This window comes from Oncorhynchus nerka, linkage group LG12, assembly GCF_034236695.1.
Source record: "Oncorhynchus nerka isolate Pitt River linkage group LG12, Oner_Uvic_2.0, whole genome shotgun sequence".
Taxonomy (NCBI): Eukaryota; Metazoa; Chordata; class Actinopteri; order Salmoniformes; family Salmonidae; genus Oncorhynchus; species Oncorhynchus nerka.
Genome location: NC_088407.1, coordinates 27,711,636 through 27,735,687, shown reverse-complemented (window position 1 = coordinate 27,735,687; position 24,052 = coordinate 27,711,636). Strand labels below are relative to the sequence as shown.

Sequence of the window (24,052 nt, the reverse complement as noted above, 5' to 3'; positions counted from 1 at the left end):
ACTCCTGTTCCCCAAGTTTGGCCACCTTTGCCCTAAGTGTTGCTCTAAGGACATTTTTGTTCTGTTGACCCTGTAATGGTTGAGGTCAAGATTGGGAACTCTTCTGCCTTCTGTCCTCCCCTCACCTGCATGCTAGCTCATCGATCCCTCTACATATATATTTTTACTCCCTCCCCAGGTTGGCCCCACGTGTTTCAATTCTTTATGGGGGACATTTGACCATGTAAGTGGAGAAGAGGCCATATGTAACCTAATAGCGGCAACATAGACAGTGGGGCAAGAAAGTATTTAGTCAACCCCCAATTGTGCAAGTTCTCCCACTTAAAAAGATGAGAGGCCTGTAATTTTCATCATAGGTACACTTCAACTATGACAGACAAAATGAGAAAAAAAATTCCAGAAAATCACATTGTAGGATTTTTAATTAATTATTTGCAAATTATGTTGGAAAATAAGTATTTGGTCAATAACAAAAGTTTATCTCATTACTTGGTTATATACCCTTTGTTGGCAATGACAGAGGTCAAATGTTTCCTGTAAATCTTCACGGCTTTCACACACTGTTGCTGGTATTTTGGCCCATTCCTCCATGCAGATCTCTAGAGCAGTGATGTTTTGGGGCTGTTGCTGGGCAACACGGACTTTCAACTCCCTCCAAAGATTTTCTATGAGGTTGAGATCTGGAGACTGGCTAGGCCACTCCAGGACCTTGAAATGCTTCTTACGAAGCCACTCCTTCGTTGCCCAGGTGGTGTGTTTGGGATCATTGTCATGCTGAAAGACCCAGCCACGTTTCATCTTTAATGCCCTTGCTGATGGAAGGAGGTTTTCGATCAAAATCTCACGATACATGGCCCCATTCATTCTTTCCTTTACACGGATCAGTCGTCCTGGTCCCTTTGCAGAAAAACAGTCCCAAAGCATGATGTTTCCACCCCCATGCTTCACAGTAGGTTTGGTGTTCTTTGGATGCAACTCAGCATTCTTTGTCCTCCAAACACAGCGAGTTGAGTTTTTACCAAAAAGTTATATTTTGGTTTCATCTGACCATATGACATTCTCCCAATCTTCTTCTGGATCATCCAAATGCTCTCTAGAAAACTTCAGACGGGCCTGGACATGTCTGGCACTGCAGGATTTGAGTCCCTGGCGGCGTAGTGTGTTACTGATGGTAGCCTTTGTTACCTTGGTCCCAGCTCTCTGCAGGTCATTCACTCTGGTGTCCTTTGACAGCTCTTTGGTCTTGGCCATAGTGGAGTTTGGAGTGTGACTGTTTGAGGTTGTGGACAGGTCTTATATACTGATAACAAGTTCAAACAGGTGCCATTAATACAGGTAACGAGTGGAGTACAGAGGAGCCTCTTAAAGATGTTACAGGTCTGTGAGAGCCAGAAATCTTGCTTGTTTGTAGGGGACCAAATACTTATTTTCCACCATAATTTGCAAATAGATTCATTAAAAATCATACAATGTGATTTTCTGGATTTTTTTCTTCTCATTTTGTCTGTCATAGTTGAGGTGTACCTATGATGAAAATTACAGGCCCCTCTCATATTTTTAAGTGGGGGAACTCGCACAATTGGTGGCTGACTAAATACTTTTTTGCCCCACTGTACATTGAGTGTACAAAACAATAAGAACACCTGCTCTTTCCATGACAAACTGACCAGGTGAATGCTATGATGCCTTATTGATCAGACACCCTGAGAACATCCAGCCAACGGCAGGCCAGGTCATTTATGAAATAGCACAAAGGAGGCTGACACAAGCTGACCTGAAATGTGCAGTACAACATTGGTGCCCAAAGACCTATAAAATAATGCACAACTCATCGTACCTTCACACGAATGGGGTGTATGGTAGCCGACGACCATCCAGTGCTCCACCTCTTTCAGCAAAAAAAAACCAAGAAACTGCTGTTGCAGTGGTATGTCGAAAGCCACGGGGGTATGGAGAAAGGTGATGGTGTGGATTGTGTTTTCCTGGCACACACTGGGCCCCTTGTTAAAAGTGGAGCAATGTTTCAATGCCACAGGATATCTGAACATCATTGCCAATCAAGTGCATCTCTTCATGGCAACTGTATCCATCTGCAAGCAGATTTTTGCCAGTAAGATGATGTCCCATGCCGCAAGGCTAGTATTGTCCTGGAATGGTTCCACGAATATGACAGTGTTCAGCTTACTGCAGTGGCCTGCCAAGTCACCAGATCTCAATCTAATTGAGCATCTGTTGAATGAGATGGAACAAGTTATTCAGAGTAGAGATCCACTATCAGCCAACTTGACACAACTGTGGGAAGCATTGGAGTCAACATGGGCCAACACCTCTGTGGAACGCTTTAGACACCTTGTAGAGTCCATGCCCCAACGAATTGAGGCTGTTCTGAGGGCAAAAGGGGCTGCAACTCAATATTAGGAAGGCGTTCTTAATATTTGGTGTACTCTTGACTAGAGGTCGACCGACTATGATTTTTCAACGCCAATACCGATTATTGGAGGACCAAAAAAAGCCGATACCAATTATTGGAGGACCAAAAAAGCCGATACCGATTATTGGAGGCCGATACCGATTATTGGAGGACCAAAAAGCCGATACCGATTATTGGAGGACCCCAAAAAAAAGCCAATGCCGATTGTTGGAGGACCAAAAAAGCCAATGCCGATTATTGGAGGACCAAAAAAAGCCGCTGCCGATTATTGGAGGGCCAAAAAAAAGCCAATACCGATTATTGGAGGACCAAAAAAAAAAACAATACCGATTATTGGAGGACCCAAAAAAAAAAAAAAACGATACCGATTATTGGAGGACCAAAAAAAAAGCCGATACCGATTATAGGAGGACCAAAAAAAGCCGATACCGATTCATCGGCCTATTTATTTATTTGTTTGTTTGTAATAATGACAATTATAACAATACTGAATGAACACTTATTTTAACTTAATATAATACATGAATAAAATCAATTTAGCCTCAAATAAATAATGAAACATGTTCAATTTGGTTTAAATAATGCAAAAACAAAGGGTTGGAGAAGAAGGTAAAAGTGCAATATGTGCCATGTAAAAAAAAAAAAGCTTACGTTTCAGTTCTTGCTCAGAAAATGAGAACATATATGAAAGCTGGTGTTTCCTTTTGACATGAGTCTTCAATATTCCCATGTAAGAAGTTTTAGGTGGTAGTTATTGGAATTATAGGACTATTTCTCTCCTATACCATTTGTATTTCATATACCTGACTATTGGATGTTCTTATAGGCACTTTAGTATTGCCAGTGTAACAGTATAGCTTCCGTCCCTCTCCTCGCTCCTACCTTGGCTCGAACCAGGAACACATCGACAACAGCCACCCTCGAAGCAGCGTTATCCATCGCTCCACAAAAGCAGAGCAAGGGGAACAACTACTCCAAGTCTCAGAGCGAGTGACGTTTGAAACGCTATTAGCGCGCACCGCACTAACTAGCTAGCCATTTCACATCGGTTACACCAGCCTAATCTCGGGAGTTGATAGGCTTGAAGTCATAAACAGCTCAATGCTTGAAGCACAGCAAAGAGCTGCTTGAATGAATGCTTACGAGCCTGCTGGTGCCTACCACCGCTCAGTCAGACTGCTCTATCAAATCATAGACTTAGTTATAACATAACACATAGAAATACTAGTTAGATAAAACCGTTCCGTATTTTATCTAACAGGTGGCATCCCTAAGTCTAAATATTGCTGTTACATTGCACAACCTTCAATGTTATGTCATAATTACGTACAATTCTGGCAAATTAGGCGGCCCATATTGTTGCATATACACTGACTCTGCGTGCAATGAATGCAAGAGAAGTGACACAATTTCACCTGGTTAATTTTGCCTGCTAACCTGGATTTCTTTTAGCTAAATATGCACGATTAAAAATATATACTTCTGTGTATTGATTTTAAGTAAGGCATTGATGTTTATGGTTAGGTACACATTGGAGCAACGATACGCACCGCATCGATTATATGCAATACAGGACACGTTAAACTAGTGATTAGATAAACTAGTAATATCAACCATGTGTAGTTAACTAGTGATTATGATTGATTGTTTTTTATAAGATAAGTTTAATGCTAGCTAGCAACTTAGCTTGGCTACTTACTGCATTTGCGTAACAGGCAGGCTCCTCGTGGAGTGCAATGAGAGGCAGGTGGTTAGAGCGTTGGACTAGTTAACTGTTAGGTTGCAAGATTGAATCCCCGAGCTGACAAGGTAAAAATCTGTCATTCTGCCCCTGAACGAGGCAGTTAACCCACCGTTCCTAGGGCGTCATTGAAAATAAGCATGTGTTCTTTAACTGACTTGCCTAGTTAAATAAAGGTGTAAAAAAATTTAAATAACAAATCGGTGTCCAAAAATACCAATTTCCGATTGTTATGAAAACTTGAAATTGGTCCTAATTAATCGGCCATTCCGATTAATCTGTCGACCTCTACTCTTGACACTTAAAAATGTCAGCTAGTCAACACAGGGTCAAATCAGTTGATGATTAGCTAACCATGTTAAACCCTTTAACCTACCAATTGGATATTAATTCATTGTTTTATCACTAATAAAGGCTCCATATCTAAATCCACTGTTGACACATAAGAAATGTCATCTAGTCAACACTGGGTCAAATCAGTTGATGATTAGCTAACCATGGTAAACCTTTAGCCTACCTATTGGAAATCCATACAGTCCAAGTGCTTTATTGCTCTCACTCTCTGGCCATTTGACCTCCCACACACTTTCTCCATTCCCCCCACCTCCCCTCTAGGTTACGTTTGGTTATGTTCTTATGCTCTCTTCTCTGTCTTGGTCTCTCTTTCAATTCAATTCAAAGGGTTTTATTGGCATGAGAAACATATGATTACGTTGCCAAAGCAAGTGAACTAGATAATAAACAAAAGTGATATAAACTAGTTCCAAAGGAATAGACATTTCAAATGTCATATTGTCTATATACAGTTTTAACGATGTGTAAAATAGTTAAAGTACTAAAGGGAAAATAAATAAACATAAATATTGGTTGTATTTATAATGGTGTTTGTTCTTCACTGGTTACCATTTTCTTGTGGCAACAGGTCATAAAATGTGCTGCTGTGATGGCACACTGTGGTATTTCTCCCAATAGATATGGGAGTTTATCCAAATTGCTTTAGAATTCTTTGTGGGTCTGAGGGAAATATGCATCTATAATATGGTCGTACATTTGGCAGGAGGTCAGGAAGCGCAGTTCAGTTTCCACCTCATTTTGTGGGTAGTGTGCACATATCGGCCTGTCTTCTCTTGAGTCAGTTCTGCCTACGGCGGCCTTTCTAAATAGCAAGGCTATGCTCACTGAGACTGTACATAGTACATCGCCAATTTCCGATGTATTTTTTTTATACCTTTTATTTAACTAGGCAAGTCGGTTAAGAACACATTCTTATTTTCAATGACTGCCTAGGAACTGTGGGTTAACTGCCTTGTTCAGGGGCAGAACGACAGATTTTCACCTTGTCAGCTCAGGGTTCCAATCTTGCAACCGCAGAGTTAACTAGTCCAACGCTCTAACCATTGCACTCCACGAGTAGCCTGCCTGTTACGTGAATGTAGTAGAAGCCAAGGTAAATTGCTAGCTAGCATTAAACTTATCTTATAAAAAAAAAAAAATCATAATCACTAGTTATAACTACTGATCCAGTTTAGCAGGCAATATTAACCAGGTGAAATTGTCATTTCTCTTGCATTCATTGCACGCAGAGTCAGGGTATATGCAACAGTTTGGGCTGCCTGGCTCATTGTGAACTAATTTTTCAGAATTTTACTTAACCTGTTAGTCCTATAGGGGCAGTATTTCATTTTTGGATAAAAAGACGTGCCCGTTTTAAGCGCAATATTTTGTCACGAAAAGATGCTCGAATATGCTTGGAATTGATAGTTTTGGAAAGAAGACAATCTCACGTTTCCAGAACTGCAAAGATTTTCACTGTGAGTCCCCTAGAACAAATGCTTCGGGCAAAACCAAGATGTTTGACCGACCAGGAAATGAACAGGATTTCTGAGGCTACGTTTTCCATGATCGCCTTATATGGCTGTGAATGCGACAGGAATGAACGGACACTTTATCTTGTTTCCCCAAGGTCTCTGCAGCATTGTGACGTATTTGTAGGCATATCATTGGAAGATTGACCATAAGAGACTACAATTGCCAAGTGTCCCGCTTGGTGTCTGCGTGGCAATTGGTGCGCAAAAGTCAGGTCCCAGTATTTTTCCATTCGAATCTGAGAACAAAGCTTGCTTCAAGGACTGGGCTTTCAATGGAGAGATATATGCCAAACCACCTTCAGGATTGATTCAAACAACGTTTTCCATGTTTCAGTCGATATTATGGAGTTATTTCGGAAAAAAGTTCGACGTGTAGGTGACTGAATTTTCGGTTAGTTTCGGTAGCCAAATGCATAGTAACAAAACGGAACGATGTGTCCTACACAAGAATCTTTCAGGAAAAACTGGACATCTGCTATGTAACTGAGAGTCTCCTCATTGAAACATCTGAAGTTCTTCAAAGGTAAATTATTTTATTTGATTCCTTGGCTGGTTTTTGTGAATATGTTGCGTGCTAAATGCTAACGCTAAATGCTAAGCTAGCTATCACCACTCTTACACAAATTATTGATTTTCTCTGGTTCAAAAGCATATTTTGAAAATCTGAGACGACAGGATTGTTAAGAAAAGGATAAGCTTGAGAGCAGGCATATTTATTTCATTTCATTTGCGATTTTTAGAAATCGCTAACGTTGCGTTATGGTAATGAGCTTGAGGCTGTAGTAACGATACCGCATGCGGGATGGGGCGGACGATATACATTGACGGTTGTGCAATGGAACAAGAATATTTAGACTTAGGGATGCCACCCGTTAGATAAAATACTGAACGGTTCCGTATTTCACTGAAATAATAAACGTTTTGTTTTCAAAATGATAGTTTCCGGATTCGATCATATTAATGACCAAAGGCTTGTATTTCTGTGTGTTATGTTATAATTACGTCTGATTTGATAAGCAGTCTGACTGAGCAGCAGCAGGCCCTTAATCATTCATTCAAACAGCACTTTTGTGCGTTTTGCCAGCAGCTCTTCGCAAGCAACAGCACTGTTTATGACTTTCAGCCTAATGGTTGGTGTAACCAATGTGAAATGGTTAGCTGGGTGTGCGCTAATACTGTTTCAAACGTCACTCGCTTCTAGATTTGGAGTAGTTATTCCCCTTGCGCTGCAAGGGCCGTGGCTTTTGTGGAGCGATGGGTAACAATGCTTCGTGTGTGGCTGTTGTCTGTGTGTTCCTGATTCGAGCCCAGGTAGGGGCAAGGAGGGGGACGGAAGCTTTACTGTTACACTGGCAATACTATAGTACCTATAAGAACATCCAATAGTCAAAGGTATATGAAATGCAAATGGTATAGAGAGAAATAGTCCTATAAATACTATATTAAATACAACCTAAAACCTCTTACCTTGGAATATTGAAGTCTCATGTTAAAAGGAACCACCAACTTTCATATGTTCTCATGTTCTGAGCAAGGAACTTAAACGTTAGCTTTTTTTACGTGGCACACATTTTTACATGGCACATTACTTTCTTCTCCAACACTTTGTTTTTGCATTATTTAAACCAAATTGAACATGTTTCATTATTTATTTGAGGCTAAATTGATTTTATTGATGTTTTATATTAAGTTAAAACAAGTGTTAATTCCGTATTGTTGTAATTGTCATTATTACAAATAAAAAAATCGTCCGATTAATCGGTATCAGCTTTTTTGGTCATCCAATAATCGGTATCAGCGTTGAAAATCATAATCCGTTGACCTCTAGTACATAGTCAAAGCTTTTTTACATTTTGGATCAGTCACAGTGGTCAGGTATTCTGCCACTGTGTGCTCTCTGTTTAGGGCCAAATAGCATTCTAGTTTGCTCAGTAATTATCTTTTTGTTTTCTCATGATTTGGCTGGGTCTAATTGTGTTGCTGTCCTGGAGCTCTGTGTGGGGTCTGTGTTTGTGAACAGAGCCCCAGGACCGACTCTTCTCCAGGTTCATCTCTCTGTAGGTGATGGCTTTGTTATGGAAGGTTTGGGAATCTCTTCCTTTTAGGTAGTTGTAGAATTTAACGTCTATTTTCTGGATTGTGATAATTAGCGGGTATCGGCCTAATTCTGCCCTGCATGCATTATTTTGTGTTTTATGTTGTACACAGATTATACACTGCTCAAAAAAATTAAGGGAACACTAAAATAACACATCCTAGATCTGAATGAATGAAATATTCTTATTAAATATTTTTTTCTTTACATAGTTGAATGTGCTGACAACAATATCACACAAATTATCAATGGAAATCAAATTTATCAACCCATGGAGGTCTGGATTTGGAGTGACACTCAAAATTAAAGTGGAAAACCACACTACAGGCTGATCCAACTTTGATGTAATGTCCTTAAAACAAGTCAAAATGAGGCTCAGTAGTGTGTGTGGTCTCCACGTGCCTGTATGACCTCCCTACAACGCCTGTGCATGCTCCTGATGACAGTCTGTGGTGCAATGTGGCGTTGGTGGATGGAGCTAGACATGATGTCCCAGATGTGCTCAATTGGATTCAGGTCTGGGGAACGGGCGGGCCAGTCCATAGCATCAATGCCTTCCTCTTGCAGGAACTGCTGACACACTCCAGCCACATGAGGTCTAGCATTGTCTTGCATTAGGAGGAACCCAGGGCCAACCGCACCAGCATATGGTCTCACAAGGGGTCTGAGGATCTCATCTCGGTACCTAATGGCAGTCAGGCTACCTCTGGCGAGCACATGGAGGGCTGTGCGGCCCCCCAAAGAAATGCCACCCCACACCATGATTGACCCACCGCCAAACTGGAGGATGTTGCAGGCAGCAGAACGTTCTCCACGGCGTCTCCAGACTGTCACGTCTGTCACATGTGTTCAGTGTGAACCTGCTTTCATCTGTGAAGAGCACAGGGTGCCAGTGGTGAATTTGCCAATCTTGGTGTTCTCTGGCAAATGCCAAACGTCCTGCACGGTGTTTGGCTGTAAGCACAACCCCCACCTGTGGACGTCAGGCCCTCATACCACCCTCATGGAGTCTGTTTCTGACCGTTTGAGCAGACACATGCACATTTGTGGCCTGCTGGAGGTAATTTTGCAGGGCTCTGGCAGTGCTCCTCCTTTCACAAAGGCGGAGGTAGCGGTCCTGCTGCTGGGTTGTTGCCCTCCTACGGCCTCCACGTCTCCTGATGTACTGGCCTGTCTCCTGGTAGCGCCTCCATGCTCTGGACACTACGCTGCCAGACACAGCAGACCTTCTTGCCACAGCTCGCATTGATGTGCCTTCCTGGATGAGCTGCACTACCTGAGCCACTTGTGTGGGTTGTAGACTCCGTCTCATGCTACCACTAGAATGAAAGCGCACCGCCAGCATTCAGAAGTGACCAAAACATCAGCCAGGAAGCATAGGAACTGAGAAGTGGTCTGTGGTTATCACCTGCAGAACCACTCCTTTATTGGGGGTGTCTTGCTAATTGCCTATTTCCACCTGTTGTCTATTCCATTTGCACAACAGCATGTGAAATTTATTGTCAATCAGTGTTGATTCCTAAGTGGACAGTTAGATTTCACAGAAGTGTGATTGACTTGGAGTTCCATTGTGTTGTTTAAGTGTTCCCTTTATTTTCTTGAGCAGTGTATTTTTGCAGAATTCTGCATGCAGAGTCTCAATTTGGTGTTTGTCCCATTTTGTGAGTTCTTGGTTGGTGAGCAGACCCCAGACCTCACAACCATAAAGGACAATGGGTTCTATAACTGATTCAAGTATTTTTAGCCAGATCCTAGTTGGTATGTTGAATTTTATGTTCCTTTTGATGGCGTAGAAGGCCCTTCTTGCCCTGTCTCAGATCGTTCACAGCTCTGTGGAAGTTACCTGTGGCGCTGATGTTCAGGCCATTTTCTTGTTCGCTAGGGCAACGGTGTCTAGATGTAATTTGAATTTGTGGTCCTGGCAACTGGACCTTTATTTTTGTCTTACTGGGATTTACTGTCAGGGCACAGGTCTGACAGAATCTGTGCAGAAGATCTAGGTGCTGCTGTAGGCCCTCCTTGGTTGGGGACAGTAAACAGTAGACATTTGACTTCAGATTCTAGTAAGGTGAGGCTGGGTGCTGCAGACTCTTGTGCCCTCACCAATTCCGTTGATATATATGTTGAAGTGGGTGGGGCTTAAGCTGCGTCCCTGTCTCACCTCACAGCCCTGTGGAAAGTAATGTGTGTGTTTTTTGCCCATTTTAACAACACCCTTGTTTGTGTACATGGATTTTACAATATTGTATGTTTTTCCCCTAATATCAATTTGTATAGCAGACCCTCATGCCAAATTGAGTCAAAAGCTTTTTTGAAATCAACAAAGCATGAGAAGATTTTGACTTCCTTTTGGTTTGTTTGTTTGTCAATTAGGGTGTGCAGGGTGAATACGTTGTCTGTCAAATAAAATACCATTTTATTTGTCACATACACATGGTTAGCAGATGTTAATGCAAGTGTAGAGAAATGCTTGTGCTTCTAGTTCCGACAATGCAGTAATAACCAACAAGTAATCTAGCTAACAATTCCAAAACTACTACCTTATAGACACAAGTGTAAGGGGATAAAGAATATGTACATAAAGATATATGAATGAGTGATGGTACAGAGTGGCATAGGCAAGATACAGTAGATGGTATTGAGTGCAGTATATACATATGAGATGAGTATGTAAACAAAGTGGCATAGTTAAAGTGGCTAGTGATACATGTATTACATAAAGATGCAGTAGATGATATAGAGTACAGTATATACATATGAGATGAATAATGTAGGGTATGTAAACATTATATTAGGTAGCATTGTTTAAAGTGGCTAGTGATATATTTTACATCATTTCCCATCAATTCCCATTATTAAAGTGGCTGGAGTTGAGTCGGTGTGTAGGCAGCAGCCACTCAATGTTAGTGGTGGCTGTTTAACAGTCTGATGGCCTTGAGATAGAAGCTGTTTTTCAGTCTCTCGGTCCCAGCTTTGATGCACCTGTACTGACCTCGCCTTCTGGATGATAGCGGGGTGAACAGGCAGTGGCTCGGGTGGTTGTTGTCCTTGATGATCTTTATGGCCTTCCTGTGACATCGGGTGGTGTAGGTGTCCTGGAGGGCAGGTAGTTTGCCCCCGGTGATGCGTTGTGCAGACCTCACTACCCTCTGGAGAGCCTTACGGTTGTGGGCGGAGCAGTTGCCGTACCAGGCGGTGATACAGCCCGACAGGATGCTCTCGATTGTGCATCTGTAGAAGTTTGTGAGTGCTTTTGGTGACAAGCCGAATTTCTTCAGCCTCCTGAGGTTGAAGAGGCACTGCTGCACCTTCTTCACGATGCTGTCTGTGTGGGTGGACCAATTCAGTTTGTCTGTGATGTGTACGCCGAGGAACTTAAAACTTACTACCCTCTCCACTACTGTTCCATCAATGTGGATAGGGGGGTGTTCCCTCTGCTGTTTCCTGAAGTCCACAATCATCTCCTTAGTTTTGTTGACGTTGAGTGTGAGGTTATTTTCCTGACACCACACTCCGAGGGCCCTCACCTCCTCCCTGTAGGCCGTCTCGTCGTTGTTGGTAATCAAGCCTACCACTGTTGTGTCGTCCGCAAACTTGATTGAGTTGGAGGTGTGCGTGTCCACGCAGTCGTGGGTGAACAGGGAGTACAGGAGAGGGCTCAGAACGCACCATTGTGGGGCCCCAGTGTTAGGGATCAGCGGGGTGGAAATGTTGTTGCCTATCCTCACCACCTGGGGGCGGCCCGTCAGGAAGTCCAGTACCCAGTTGCACAGGGCGGGGTCGAGACCCAGGGTCTCGAGCTTGATGACGAGCTTGGAGGGCACTATGGTGTTAAATGCCGAGCTGTAGTCGATGAACAGCATTCTCACATAGGTATTCCTCTTGTCCAGATGGGTTATGGCAGTGTGCAGTGTGGTTGAGATTGCATCGTCTGTGGACCTATTTGGGCGGTAAGCAAATTGGAGTGGGTCTAAGGTGTCAGGTAGGGGGTGGAGGTGATATGGTCCTTGACTAGTCTCTCAAAGCACTTCATGATGACGGAAGTGAGTGCTTCGGGGCGGTAGTCGTTTAGCTCAGTTACCTTAGCTTTCTTGGGAAAAGGAACAATGGTGGCCCTCTTGAAGCATGTGGGAACAACAGACTGGGATAGGGATTGATTGAATATGTCCGTAAACACACCAGCCAACTGGTCTGCGCATGCTCTGAGGGCGCGGCTGGGGATGCCGTCTGGGCCTGCAGCCTTGCGAGGGTTGACACGTTTAAATGTTTTCCTCACGTCGGCTGCAGTGAAGGAGAGTCTGCATGTTTTAGTTGCGGGCCGTGTCAGTGGCACTGTATTGTCCTCAAAGCGGGCAAAAAAGTTATTTAGTCTGCCTGGGAGCAAGACATCCTGGTCCGTGATGGGGCTGGTTTTCTTTTTGTAATCCGTGATTGACTGTAGACCCTGCCACATACCTCTTGTGTCTGAGCCGTTGAATTGAGATTCTACTTTGTCTCTATACTGACGCTTAGCTTGTTTGATTGTCTTGCGGAGGGAATAGTTACACTGTTTGTATTCGGTCATGTTTCCGGTCACCTTGCCCTGATTAAAAGCAGTGGTTCGGGCTTTCAGTTTCGCGCGAATGCTGCCATCAATCCATGGTTTCTGGTTTGGGAATGTTTTAATCGTTGCTATGGGAACGACATCTTCAACGCACGTTCTAATGAACTCGCTCACCGAATCAGCGTATTCGTCAATGTTGTTGTCTGACGCAATACGAAACATATTCCAGTCCACGTGATGGAAGCAGTCTTGGAGTGTGGAATCAGATTGGTCGGACCAGCGTTGAACAGACCTCAGCGCGGGAGCTTCTTGTTTTAGTTTCTGTCTGTAGGCAGGGATCAACAAAATGGAGTCGTGGTCAGCTTTTCCGAAAGGAGGGTGGGGCAGGGCCTTATATGCGTTGCGGAAGTTAGAATAGCAGTGATCCAAGGTTTTTCCAGCCCTTGGTTCCCAATATTGGGGACGATGCTAGAGCTGAGGATGATGTTAAAGATTTTAAGTTTTGCCAATTGGAATGTGTGGTCTGTATATTTTATCATTTCATTGAGGATACCCTCTACACCACATATGTCAGAGTCAAGGCCCGCGGGCCACATCCGGCCCGCAAGAAGGTTTTTTACGGCCCCTGGGATGATCTTGATTTATTATTAGAACCGGCCCGCAGCAAGCCGGCAGCCCGCAGATCTTTTACACGCACCAATACTACATTTCCCACAATGCAAAGGTGACGCACCGAGCAGTAGGCTGCTTCATTTCAATATTTATTGGCACAGCAGTCGTCAGCATCACAGTAAAATTAACTTTCAGATACCCATCAAAAATGGCAAAACGGAAGGTGGATACTGAGAACCGGGGTTTCAAACAAGGTGGGAGTCGGAGTATATGTTCACGAAGGTAGCTGGAAAACCTGTGTGTCTTCTGTGTGGAGAAAGTGTGGCGGTACTGAAAGAGTATAATCTGAGACGACATTATGAAACGAAACACGCGGACAAAAACAAGAATATGGACATGGAACAAAGGCTACAAAAGGCAGAGGAATTAAAACGAGGCCTCAAATCTCGACAGGCTCTGTTCAAAAAAGCCAAATCACAAGGCCAGGCTGCTGTCAAGGCCAGTTTTATTTTGGCAGAAGAGATCGCTAAATCAGCCCGGCCATTTACGGAGGGGGATTTCATCAAAAACTGCATGATTAAAGTTTGTGACGAAGTTTGCCCAGAAAAAAGGCAACTCTTTTAAATGTGAGTCTGAGCAGAAACACCATTGCCGAGAGAGTAGACCAGTTGTCCATCAATCTAAAAGAGCAGCTTGTGAAAAAGGGAAAAGATTTTATTGCATATTCCTTGGCTGTGGATGAGAGCACCGACATTTCTGACATTGCCCAGTTGTCAATTTTCATCCGCGGAGTGGACTCCAACCTAAGCGTGACAGAGGAGTTTTTGGCTTTACGTCCTATGCATGGCACAACTACGGGGCATGATTTGTATGAAGAGGTGTCAAGATGTGTAAATGAGATGGAGCTGCCTTGGGAAAAACTCGTGGGTTTGACAACCGACGGAGCACCTGCGATGTGTGGACACAGGAGCGGACTGGTGGCGAAGATACGGGAAAAGATGCAAGAGGAAAACGCGACAGGTGAGCTGACAGCTTATCATTGTATCATACACCAGGAAGCGTTGTGCGGTAAAGCCTTGAAAATGGAGCATGTAATGAGCATCATCACGCGCACAGTTAACTTTATCAGAGCCAAAGGTTTGAATCACCGCCAGTTCAAGGCATTTCTGACGGAGTTAGAAACGGAGCATGGTGATTTGCCTTATCACACAGAGGTGCGATGGCTAAGCCAGGGAAAGGTGCTTCAAAGATGTTTCGAGCTTCGTGAGGAGATTTGTCTGTTCTTGGACAGCAAAGGGAAAGACACAACACAACTCCGAGACGAAATGTTTCTGTGTGAAATGGCTTTTCTGTGTGACATTACGAGTCATCTGAATGCAATAAACTTGCAGCTGCAGGGTCGGGATCGTGTCATCTCTGATATGTACAGTACAGTGAAGGCATTTAAAACCAAACTGACTCTGTGGGAGACGCAGATGCGGAAAGAAAATTTGAGCCACTTTCCCAGCTGCCAGACCATGAAAGAGAAGCTCTCTACCAGTGCGTTCCCGAGCACACAGTTGGCTGATAAAATAGGTATGCTTGCCGCTGACTTTCGACGCCGATTTGCTGACTTTGAAGCACAAAAAGCAGGTTGGAACTGCTCGGTAACCCATTTGCTGTTGACGTGGAAAGCTCACCACCAAACCTCCAAATGGAGTTGATTGACCTCCAATGCAATGATGCACTGAGGGCAAAATATGCGGCAGTGGGTGCTGCGGAGTTCGCCCGTTTCCTCCCCGGCACAATGCCCCAGCTGCGCATCCAGGCTGCTCAAACGTTGTCTATGTTTGGCAGCACATACCTGTGTGAACAACTGTTTTCTTTGATGAACCTGAACAAAACATCACACAGAAGTCGACTTACTGCTGAACACCTCCACTCAATTCTGAGGATTTCTTCAGCTCAGAGCCTTACCCCGAACATTGATGAACTTGTGGAAAAGATGGGACACCACCAAGTATCACCCTCAACCTCAAACAAGTGAACATTACTGTGCAATCACATATTTAGAGTTTTTACTCAGTTCAAGTTTAAAAGTTAAAATTTAATATTTGTTTTCACTGCATGTTACTTCTCCTTAAACAAAGTGTTGTTTTTGATTAATAGATTTTTGCACTTTATTTTTTTGTATTTCAATCCAATTATATTTTAAAAATATTTCAGTTGAGTGGATGATAGAAAATTGCTATTATTGTTTTTTCTTTGAAGTAAATTTAGCCCACTTTTGCTAAAATAGAAAATATAGTCTACTGATGGTGCCTTGAATACCGGTTTCTTTCATTTAATGTTCATGTTATGGGGATATTTATATAAAGGAAATTTGTCTTTTGTGTCTGTTGAAAATTAAAGATTACTGACAGAGCCATAAGAAAATATTGCTTTATTTATCTGATCATATTGTAATATATTTGTTAGGTTTTCAGTAGGTTCAATTAGGTTCACTAGACTATATGCGTCATTTAAAAAATTTTCAATGAACATTCGAACAGTCCGGCCCTCGTCTTGTAGCTGATTTTTTTATTTGGCCCTCCGTCCATTTGACTTTGACACCCCTGCTCTACACCATCAGCCTTTTTGGGTTGGAGGGTTTGTATTTTTTCCTATAGTTCATTCAATGTAATTTGAGAATCCAGTGGGTTCTGGTAGTTTATAAAAGTTGATTCTAAGATTTCCATTTGATCATGTATAGTTTTTTGCTGTTTGTTATAGAGCCAAAAATATTGGAGAAGTGGTGTATTGTATATCTCTGTTTTAGATAACTCTTCATGTTGTTTGTTTAGTGTTTTCCAATGGTTAGTCTATCGATTCTTCAATTACATTGAGCTGATTTCTGATGTGCTGTAACTTTTTTTTCCGTGGTGTGTTTCTGTATTGTTTGAGTTATTCATCATTGGCTCAGGTTTTCTGGGTCTCTATGTTTTTGGTTGGACAGGTTTCTCAATTTCATTCTTAGGTTTTTGCATTCTTCATCAAACTATTTGTCATTGTTGTTAATTGTCTTAGGTTGTCTGCTTTAATTGTTTATACTTGATAGGGAAGCTGAGCGGTCAAATACACTGTTTAGGTTTTTTTACTGCCAAGTTTACACCTTTACTTTTACAGTGAAACATTTTTTCTAGGAAGTTGTCTAAAAGGGATTGAATTTGTTGTTGCCTAATTGTTTTTTGGTAGGTTTCCACAATATTTTCATTCCATTTATAGCATTTCTTAATATTATTCAGTTCTTTTGGCTTTGCCTCATGATTGAGTATTGTTCTGTTCAAGTAGACTGATTTTATTGTGACCTGATCGGGGGTGTCAGTGGGCTGACTGAATGTTCTGAGAGACTTTAGGATTGAGGTCAGTGATAAAGTAGTCCGCAGTACTACTGCCAAGAGATGAGCTGTAGGTGTACCTACTGTAGGAGTCTCCTCAAAGTCTACCATTGACTCTGTATTTTCTCTCACACTTTTCACTTTCCCTCTCTCCTTTTCCCTATCTGTGACCATCTGTAGTCTCCTAACAATCAATCACCCCCTCTTTCCTTCCCTTTCCCATATGCCGCTCCTTTTCTCTCTTCCAATGGTTGTCTAATGCCTGCCTCTCTCTCCCTCTCCACCCCCCCCTCCTTTCTCTCACTCTTCTGGTTTTCTCTAATACGTTTTCTCTCTCTCTTCTGGTTTTCTCTAATACGTTTTTTCTCTCTTCTGGTTTTCTCTAATACGTTTTCTCTCTCTCTTCTGGTTTTCTCTAATACGTTTTCTCTCACTCTTCTGGTTTTCTCTAATACTGTTTTCTCTCACTCTTCTGGTTTTCACTAATACGTTTTCTCTCTCTCTTCTGGTTTTCTCTAATACGTTTTCTCTCACTGCAGGTTTGTTGAAGGACCTGACAGGCAGTTACACGGCCTCCTTCCTGGTCGCTGGTGGTTTCCTCCTGCTGGGTACCATGGTAATGACCACTTTGCCTCACTTCTTCTCCTGCACCGACCAGCGCCCTCTCCAGAGACACGCCCGCAACTACAACAACAAGCAGCAGAACCAGCAGAGCCCTGAGTCTGGCCTCATGACCAACTCCCAATCAGAGAAACTCAACCACATAGATACCATACCGTACTCTCAACCGCAACTGGACTGCGACAGCCTCCAGCCGGAACCAGAGGTGTACATGCCTTTAAACTGAAGCAGAACCGATGATGCCACTTACTTAGCCAATAGGGCGGCTGAATGCCTCGTTTCTCAGTGGAGTTTCCCCATTGGTCTGGGGAGTACATGGTTAAGGTGCACGAGTGCTACAGGTTTATATTCCGAAGTCGTGTACATTTGTGGAGGAGGAAGACACAGACAGCAAGGCAAAAATACACATGGGCAGTGTGGGATGTCTACCGTACACATCCAACCAGTATATCGTGTTACATATGACATGGCAGTGTTATGACCATGGCATTTCACACGTATAGCTTCTAACCAGAGGAGCCTGGTGGGAGGATCTATAGGAGGATGGACTCATTGTAATGGCTGGAATGGAATCAATAGAACGGTATCAAACACAGCAACCATATGGAAACTCCGTTCCATTGATTCCAGTCATTACAATGAGCCCTTCCTCCGATAGCTCCTCCACTACTCCATATGTCACCATGACTTTCAGAATTTGCTCATGTGAAGTCTTATTCAGTTTTCTAGCTGTAGAGAAAAGGTCAACATGGTGGGTGGCATTCAGTATAAGAAGTCCTCAGGCAACTCAGCTAGCTATACATCACAGACCATATCATGTGACAGACTAGTTCATGGCATATGTCCAACATTTTTTTACCCTTCTCTCTCTCTCGCCGTCCAAACGGAGCCTTGGGGTAGCCCCCACAGTAGGCTACCATATCACTGCAGGATCAATGTAGGTGTACTCACAAGATCAACCACATCTGGATGGCAGAATGTTTATTTTGTAAGGAAGTTCTAAAAGCTAAACCAGGAACCGTTCACACCAGGGCCACCATTACCATTCAATATCTTCAATGAGAAAGGCTTCTGATTTGTTCTTTTAAACACATCAGTCGGTCTCTATCTGTACCCATAGGTACATAGGTAGAGGGGAATCTGGTTTGAGTTCTTTCCCCCCCACCCAACTCTCTGACTTGTCTAATCTAGTAGGCTATGCGTGAGTAAGATTTAAGTAGCACTAATCCGTTTTCTTTTAATCATCCTCTGGAATGATATATTCACGTGAGTCATTTGGGGTTCTGTGTCAAAAAATGGATGATTGTTTTATGTGTACTTCTCTGACCCCTGGTATTATTCAACTAACTCGGGGCCACAGTCCCGTAGTCGGGCTGCTATGAGGATATGACGAGTTTAATTCTAAAACGCTATATATCAATTTTCAGAAATGTTTGTGAATGAGCTTTTGTAAGTTTAAAGAACTTAGTGTTTTTTTTCACTATCTAATCATGGCACGGGGTTGTTCAATGACAGACATGTCATTGTTTGGATTCGATCACTTGGTGGTTTCATTCCAGAGAGATAAATAATCATGTTTTGTTGCAAAACGCTATATATCCACCTCATTCTCGGAGGAATAACTAGTACTGCTAGGTTTACTAGCACTAGTACTGCTAATATTTACATTTGACATTTGAGTAATTTAGCGGACTCTTATCCAGAGCCACTTACAGTTCATTCATCTTAAGATAGTTAGGTGAGACAAACACATATCAGTCAAATGTACAAAATTCGAGCTAAACAATGGGTATATAGAGTTTTGCAAATAAATAAATAATTAAACACCTACAATCTATGAATTAAAAGTCGGAAAACATATTTCACACCCATGAAGATACCCATAAGAAATCATTTCTGATGAAAAAACGTGGGAAAATGGGTGGATATAGCGTTTTTGGAACAAAACTCTTCATATAGACAGTCTATTCCTCATGTACAATAATGTTATACAATCATATCATATTTTGGACTAAACACCAAAGGAACTCCAAAAGATTGAGCTTAGTGTAGATGGAAGAACAGCCTCTTCATAGGGCATGGACTCTACAAGGTGTCGAAAGCGTTCCACAGGGATGCTGGCCCATGTTGACTCCAATGCTTCTCACAGTTGTCAAGTTGGCTGGATGTCCTTTGGGTGGTGGACAAGGGAGCATAGCTTTCACTCTACATTTTGAAAAGAGCACGAGGTGTTTTACCAAAGCAAGTATGGAATAGGCTACCTACTGACATGTAGTCACTCACTGGCAGTGTGCTCTCCTAGTTTCCAGAACTTTCTCAGTTCAGTCAATCAACACAATTTTCTGTTTACTGAATATCAAGTGCTGTTGAAATTGTATGTATTTACTCTCATGTGAATTTCTCTTGTTCATAATTTATTTCCATGTTTTTTTTCATCATTTTTTGCAAGGTGAGGGCTAGACAATTTTGCCCCCAACCCAAATCTGTTCGTGCTGTCTTGCAACTCCTCTGGTCATTGTCCCGCTGAACAGTGTGACAGATCTGGGACCAGGCTAAGACGATCATGATCTGGATTTGGTTGGCAGAGCACTTCTAGGTAATCTAATTGGTCAGTTGATACTTTTGTCAGTGACTATGTTTACATGCACACCAGAGGAGGCTGGTGGGAAGAGCTATAGGAGTATGGGCTCGCTGGAATGGAATGGTATCAAACATGGAAACCACGTTTGACTCCATTCCATTTATACCATTACAATGAGCTGTTGTCCTATCGCTCCTTCCATCAGCCACCACTGATGCACACAGTATTCCAGATAATAGCTCATATCCCATTTAAGGTCCTGTTCAGGATATGCTGTTTACATGTACTTTTGCTATCCCGCTTATAAGTATTTCTGTATCCAAGAATAAACAAAATATTCCTCATTTGCCCAGGGACGGCAGGATGATTTTTTGACGGAATTTCCGACATTAAGTAGGCTATTTGTTAGTCAACTTGTCTATAACTAGATACATGCAGCTTCTCTTCTGTCATTACTTGGTGTTGGTGCTCTAGAATACTAAATTAAGCCTTGCTCACCAGAATGTCATAAATTGATAGAATGAATGCATCATCAACAATTTTGTTGACATCAGTAAAGTTTTGTCTTCCATTTCTGCTTCTCTTGAGGGACTGGGGAGATTACCCACTCAGGAGTGTTCACTGTCTTCTTGGTAAGCAACTCCAGTGTAGATTTGGCCTTGTGTTTTATTGTCCTGCTGAAGGTGAATTCATCTCCCAGTGTCTGGCGGAAAGCAGACAATCAGGCTTCCTCTTGGATTTTGCCTGTACTTCACTCCATTCTGTTTACTTTTTATCCTGACAAACTCCCCAGTTCTTAACAATTACAACCATACACATTACATGATGCAGCCCCCACTATGCTTGAAGATATGGAGATTGATACTCAGTAATGTGATGTTTGGGGCAAATCCAATACAATGTTTGGGGCAAATCCAATATAAAACACTTTGCATTCAGGACAAAAAGTGAACTGCTTTGCCACATTATTTGCAGTATTACAAACATGATGCATGTTTGTTGCAAACAGGATGTCACGAATTCTGCCGAAGTCGGTTCCTCTCCTTGTTCGGGCGGTGTTCGGCGGTCGACGTCACCGGTCTTCTAGCCATTGCCGATCCATTTTCCATTTGTTTTGTCTTGTTTTCCCACACATCTGATTTTCATTACCTCATTACGTGTTGTGTATTTAACCCTCTGTCCCCCCCCCATGTCTTTGTGTGGAATTGTTTGTTGTAAGTGATTGTGCACATTGTTGTCTGGTGCGCGAGGGGTTTTGTACCCATACATTTTTTTATTCTGGATGCCGGTGGTTTTGAATGTTAAACTGCTCCGGTTATTACCCAGTTCTACTTTCCTGCCACCAGTTACGCACCCCTTACACAGGATGCATGTATGTTTTGGAATATTTTCATTCTGGACAGGCTTCCTTCTTTTCACTCTGTCATTTGGGTTAGTATTGTGGAGTAACTACAATGTAGTTGATCCATCCTCAGTTTTCTCCTATTACAGCCATTAAACTCTGTAACTGTTCCTTCCTCTTCGGCAACTGAGTTAGGAACAACGCCTGTATCTTTGCAGTGACTGGGTGTATTGATACATCATCCAAAGTGTAATTAATAACTTCACCATGCTCAAAGGGATATTCAATGTCTGCTTTTTATGTTTTTACCCATCTGCCAATATGTGCCCTTCTTTGCAAGGCATTGGAAAACCTCCCTCGTCTTTGTGGTTGAATTTGTTTGAAATTCACTGCTCGACTGATGGACCTTACAGATAATTGTGAGGTACATAAATGAGGTAGTCATTAAAAAATAATGTTAAACAATATTCTTGCACACAGTTAGTCCATGCAACTTTAATTTAAAAAAAATGTTTACTCCTAAACTTATTTAGACTTGCCATAAAAAAATAAATGTAATTCCACTTTGATGTTATGGGGTATTGTGTGTAGGCCAGTGACAAAATATTCTCAATTCAATCAATTTTAAATTCAAGCTGTAACACAACAAAATGTGGAAAAAGTCCAGGGATGTGAATACTTTCTGAAGGCCCTGTAAAGTGTCTTAATAGGGCGTTGTGCCACCACGAGCCGCCAGAACAGTTTCAATGCACCTTGGGATAGATTCTACAACTTTTTGGAACTCTATTGGAGGGATGCGGCAACATTCTTCCATGAGAAATTCCATCATTTGGGGTTATGTTGGTGGCGGTGGAAAACGTTATCTCAGGCGGAGCTCCAGAATCTCTTATAAGTGTTCAATTGGGTTGAGATTGGTGACACACCGTTTAAAAAAAAAAACATGCTCCTTCAAGACCCCTCTTTCAAAGTCATTACAACCTCTTCTAGCCATGGTAGCCAAAATAATGGGCAACTGGGCATTTGTATATATGACCCTAAGCATGATGGGATGTTACTTGCTTAATTAACTCAGGAACCAGACCTGTGTGGAAGCACCTGCTTTCAATATACACTGTATCCCTCATTTACTCATGTGTTTCCTTTATTTTGGCAGTTATCGATAGATCGGTCAACTAATTTCACCTAGAATAGGAGTAGCCTATCAGTAACCACAGCTGTTCCCGAAAGGTGGATGCATAATCATCATATAATTATTACTCTCCTTATTTTCTAGAGAAATGTGTATATATGTAACCTACCAGCTGTGCTTCCTCCACTGTCTCTGTCCCCATACTGGGCTCGAACCAGGGGTCCACTGTCTCTGTCCCCATACTGGGCTTGAACCAGGGGTCCACTGTCTCTGTCCCCATACTGGGCTTGAACCAGGGGTCCACTGTCTCTGTCCCCATACTGGGCTTGAACCAGGGGTCCACTGTCTCTGTCCCCATACTGGGCTCGAACCAGGGGTCCACTGTCTCTGTCCCCATACTGGGCTCGCACCAGGGGTCCACTGTCTCTGTCCCCATACTGGGCTCGAACCAGGGGTCCACTGTCTCTGTCCCCATACTGGGCTTGAACCAGGGGTCCACTGTCTCTGTCCCCATACTGGGCTCGCACCAGGGGTCCACTGTCTCTGTCCCCATACTGGGCTCGCACCAGGGGTCCACTGTCTCTGTCCCCATACTGGGCTCGAACCAGGGGTCCACTGTCTCTGTCCCCATACTGGGCTCGAACCAGGGGTCCACTGTCTCTGTCCCCATACTGGGCTTGAACCAGGGGTCCACTGTCTCTGTCCCCATACTGGGCTCGCACCAGGGGTCCACTGTCTCTGTCCCCATACTGGGCTCGCACCAGGGGTCCACTGTCTCTGTCCCCATACTGGGCTCGAACCAGGGGTCCACTGTCTGTCCCCATACTGGGCTCGAACCAGGGGTCCACTGTCTCTGTCCCCATACTGGGCTCGAACCAGGGGTCCACTGATTGTGAACACACGTGAAGCCTTACCAATCTGAAAAAATCAGTTAAACCCAAACCACCTGGTGGGAACTTTCTAGAAACCAAAAACTTGCTGAGAACATGGTCTAACAAAGTCAGAAAACAGAACATCCTGAACCTTCTTCACAAAGACTTTATGAGCTGCTATCACCAACATAAGGACATGGTGTAGACTCATAAAGAAACCTTGCCAGTTAGCCATTGAACTAAAGCTAAACTACCACAAGTGTCCTTCCCTTGACCTTTCACAGGGGCAAAAGGGTAATGGTTCCCGGGGCTAGCATTAAGTTTCTAGCTCGTTAGCATTGGAACAGGGCTGGAAGGCTAAACGGAATCACCCTGACAACAACCTCAGGACAGACTGTACACTTTGGCATGTGAGCCTAAATTGCTAAATATTTTGTGGGAACTTGGTATTAAATGTAGTATGGTGGCTAGAAAACAGTATGAACGTAAACCTTTGCATGTGTGCCTTAATTCTCCACGTCTGAGAAGTTCAAACTGGGGCGCCACCAAGCCCTCTCCCCTAGAGACAGAGGCGTATACTTCCAATGCATCTGTAAGGCTGGAACTAACAAAGCAAAACAAAATCAACATACATATGTCTTGTTCTATATACATTCTCCAAAGAGCAAAGACCCCAAATTACATAATAGGTTAAAAAGTATGCACAATATAGTGTGTATAATTCAGAGCTGTATCAGAAATATTGTACACACAAACTAAACCTACCGATACCTCTGGATAAATATATGCTGTTTTGGCTGTATAGTCTCAGAATTTGAGTTGAAATGTGTCATTTTCTGACACCGTTCGACAGGTATGTTT

General features: G+C 42.8%; 1 protein-coding gene across 1 annotated transcript in view; it reads left to right on the top strand.

Moving 5' to 3' along the window:
• slc16a13 (solute carrier family 16 member 13) overlaps positions 1-20,192 on the top strand; it is a 55,212-nt gene extending 35,020 nt beyond the window's left edge. The window contains exon 8 of the mRNA XM_029674471.2: positions 17,186-20,192. Within this exon, the coding sequence (XP_029530331.1) occupies positions 17,186-17,493 (308 nt within the window). The 3' untranslated portion in view covers positions 17,494-20,192. The remainder of the gene's footprint in view (positions 1-17,185) is intronic.
• The last annotated feature ends 3,860 nt before the right edge of the window (positions 20,193-24,052 follow it).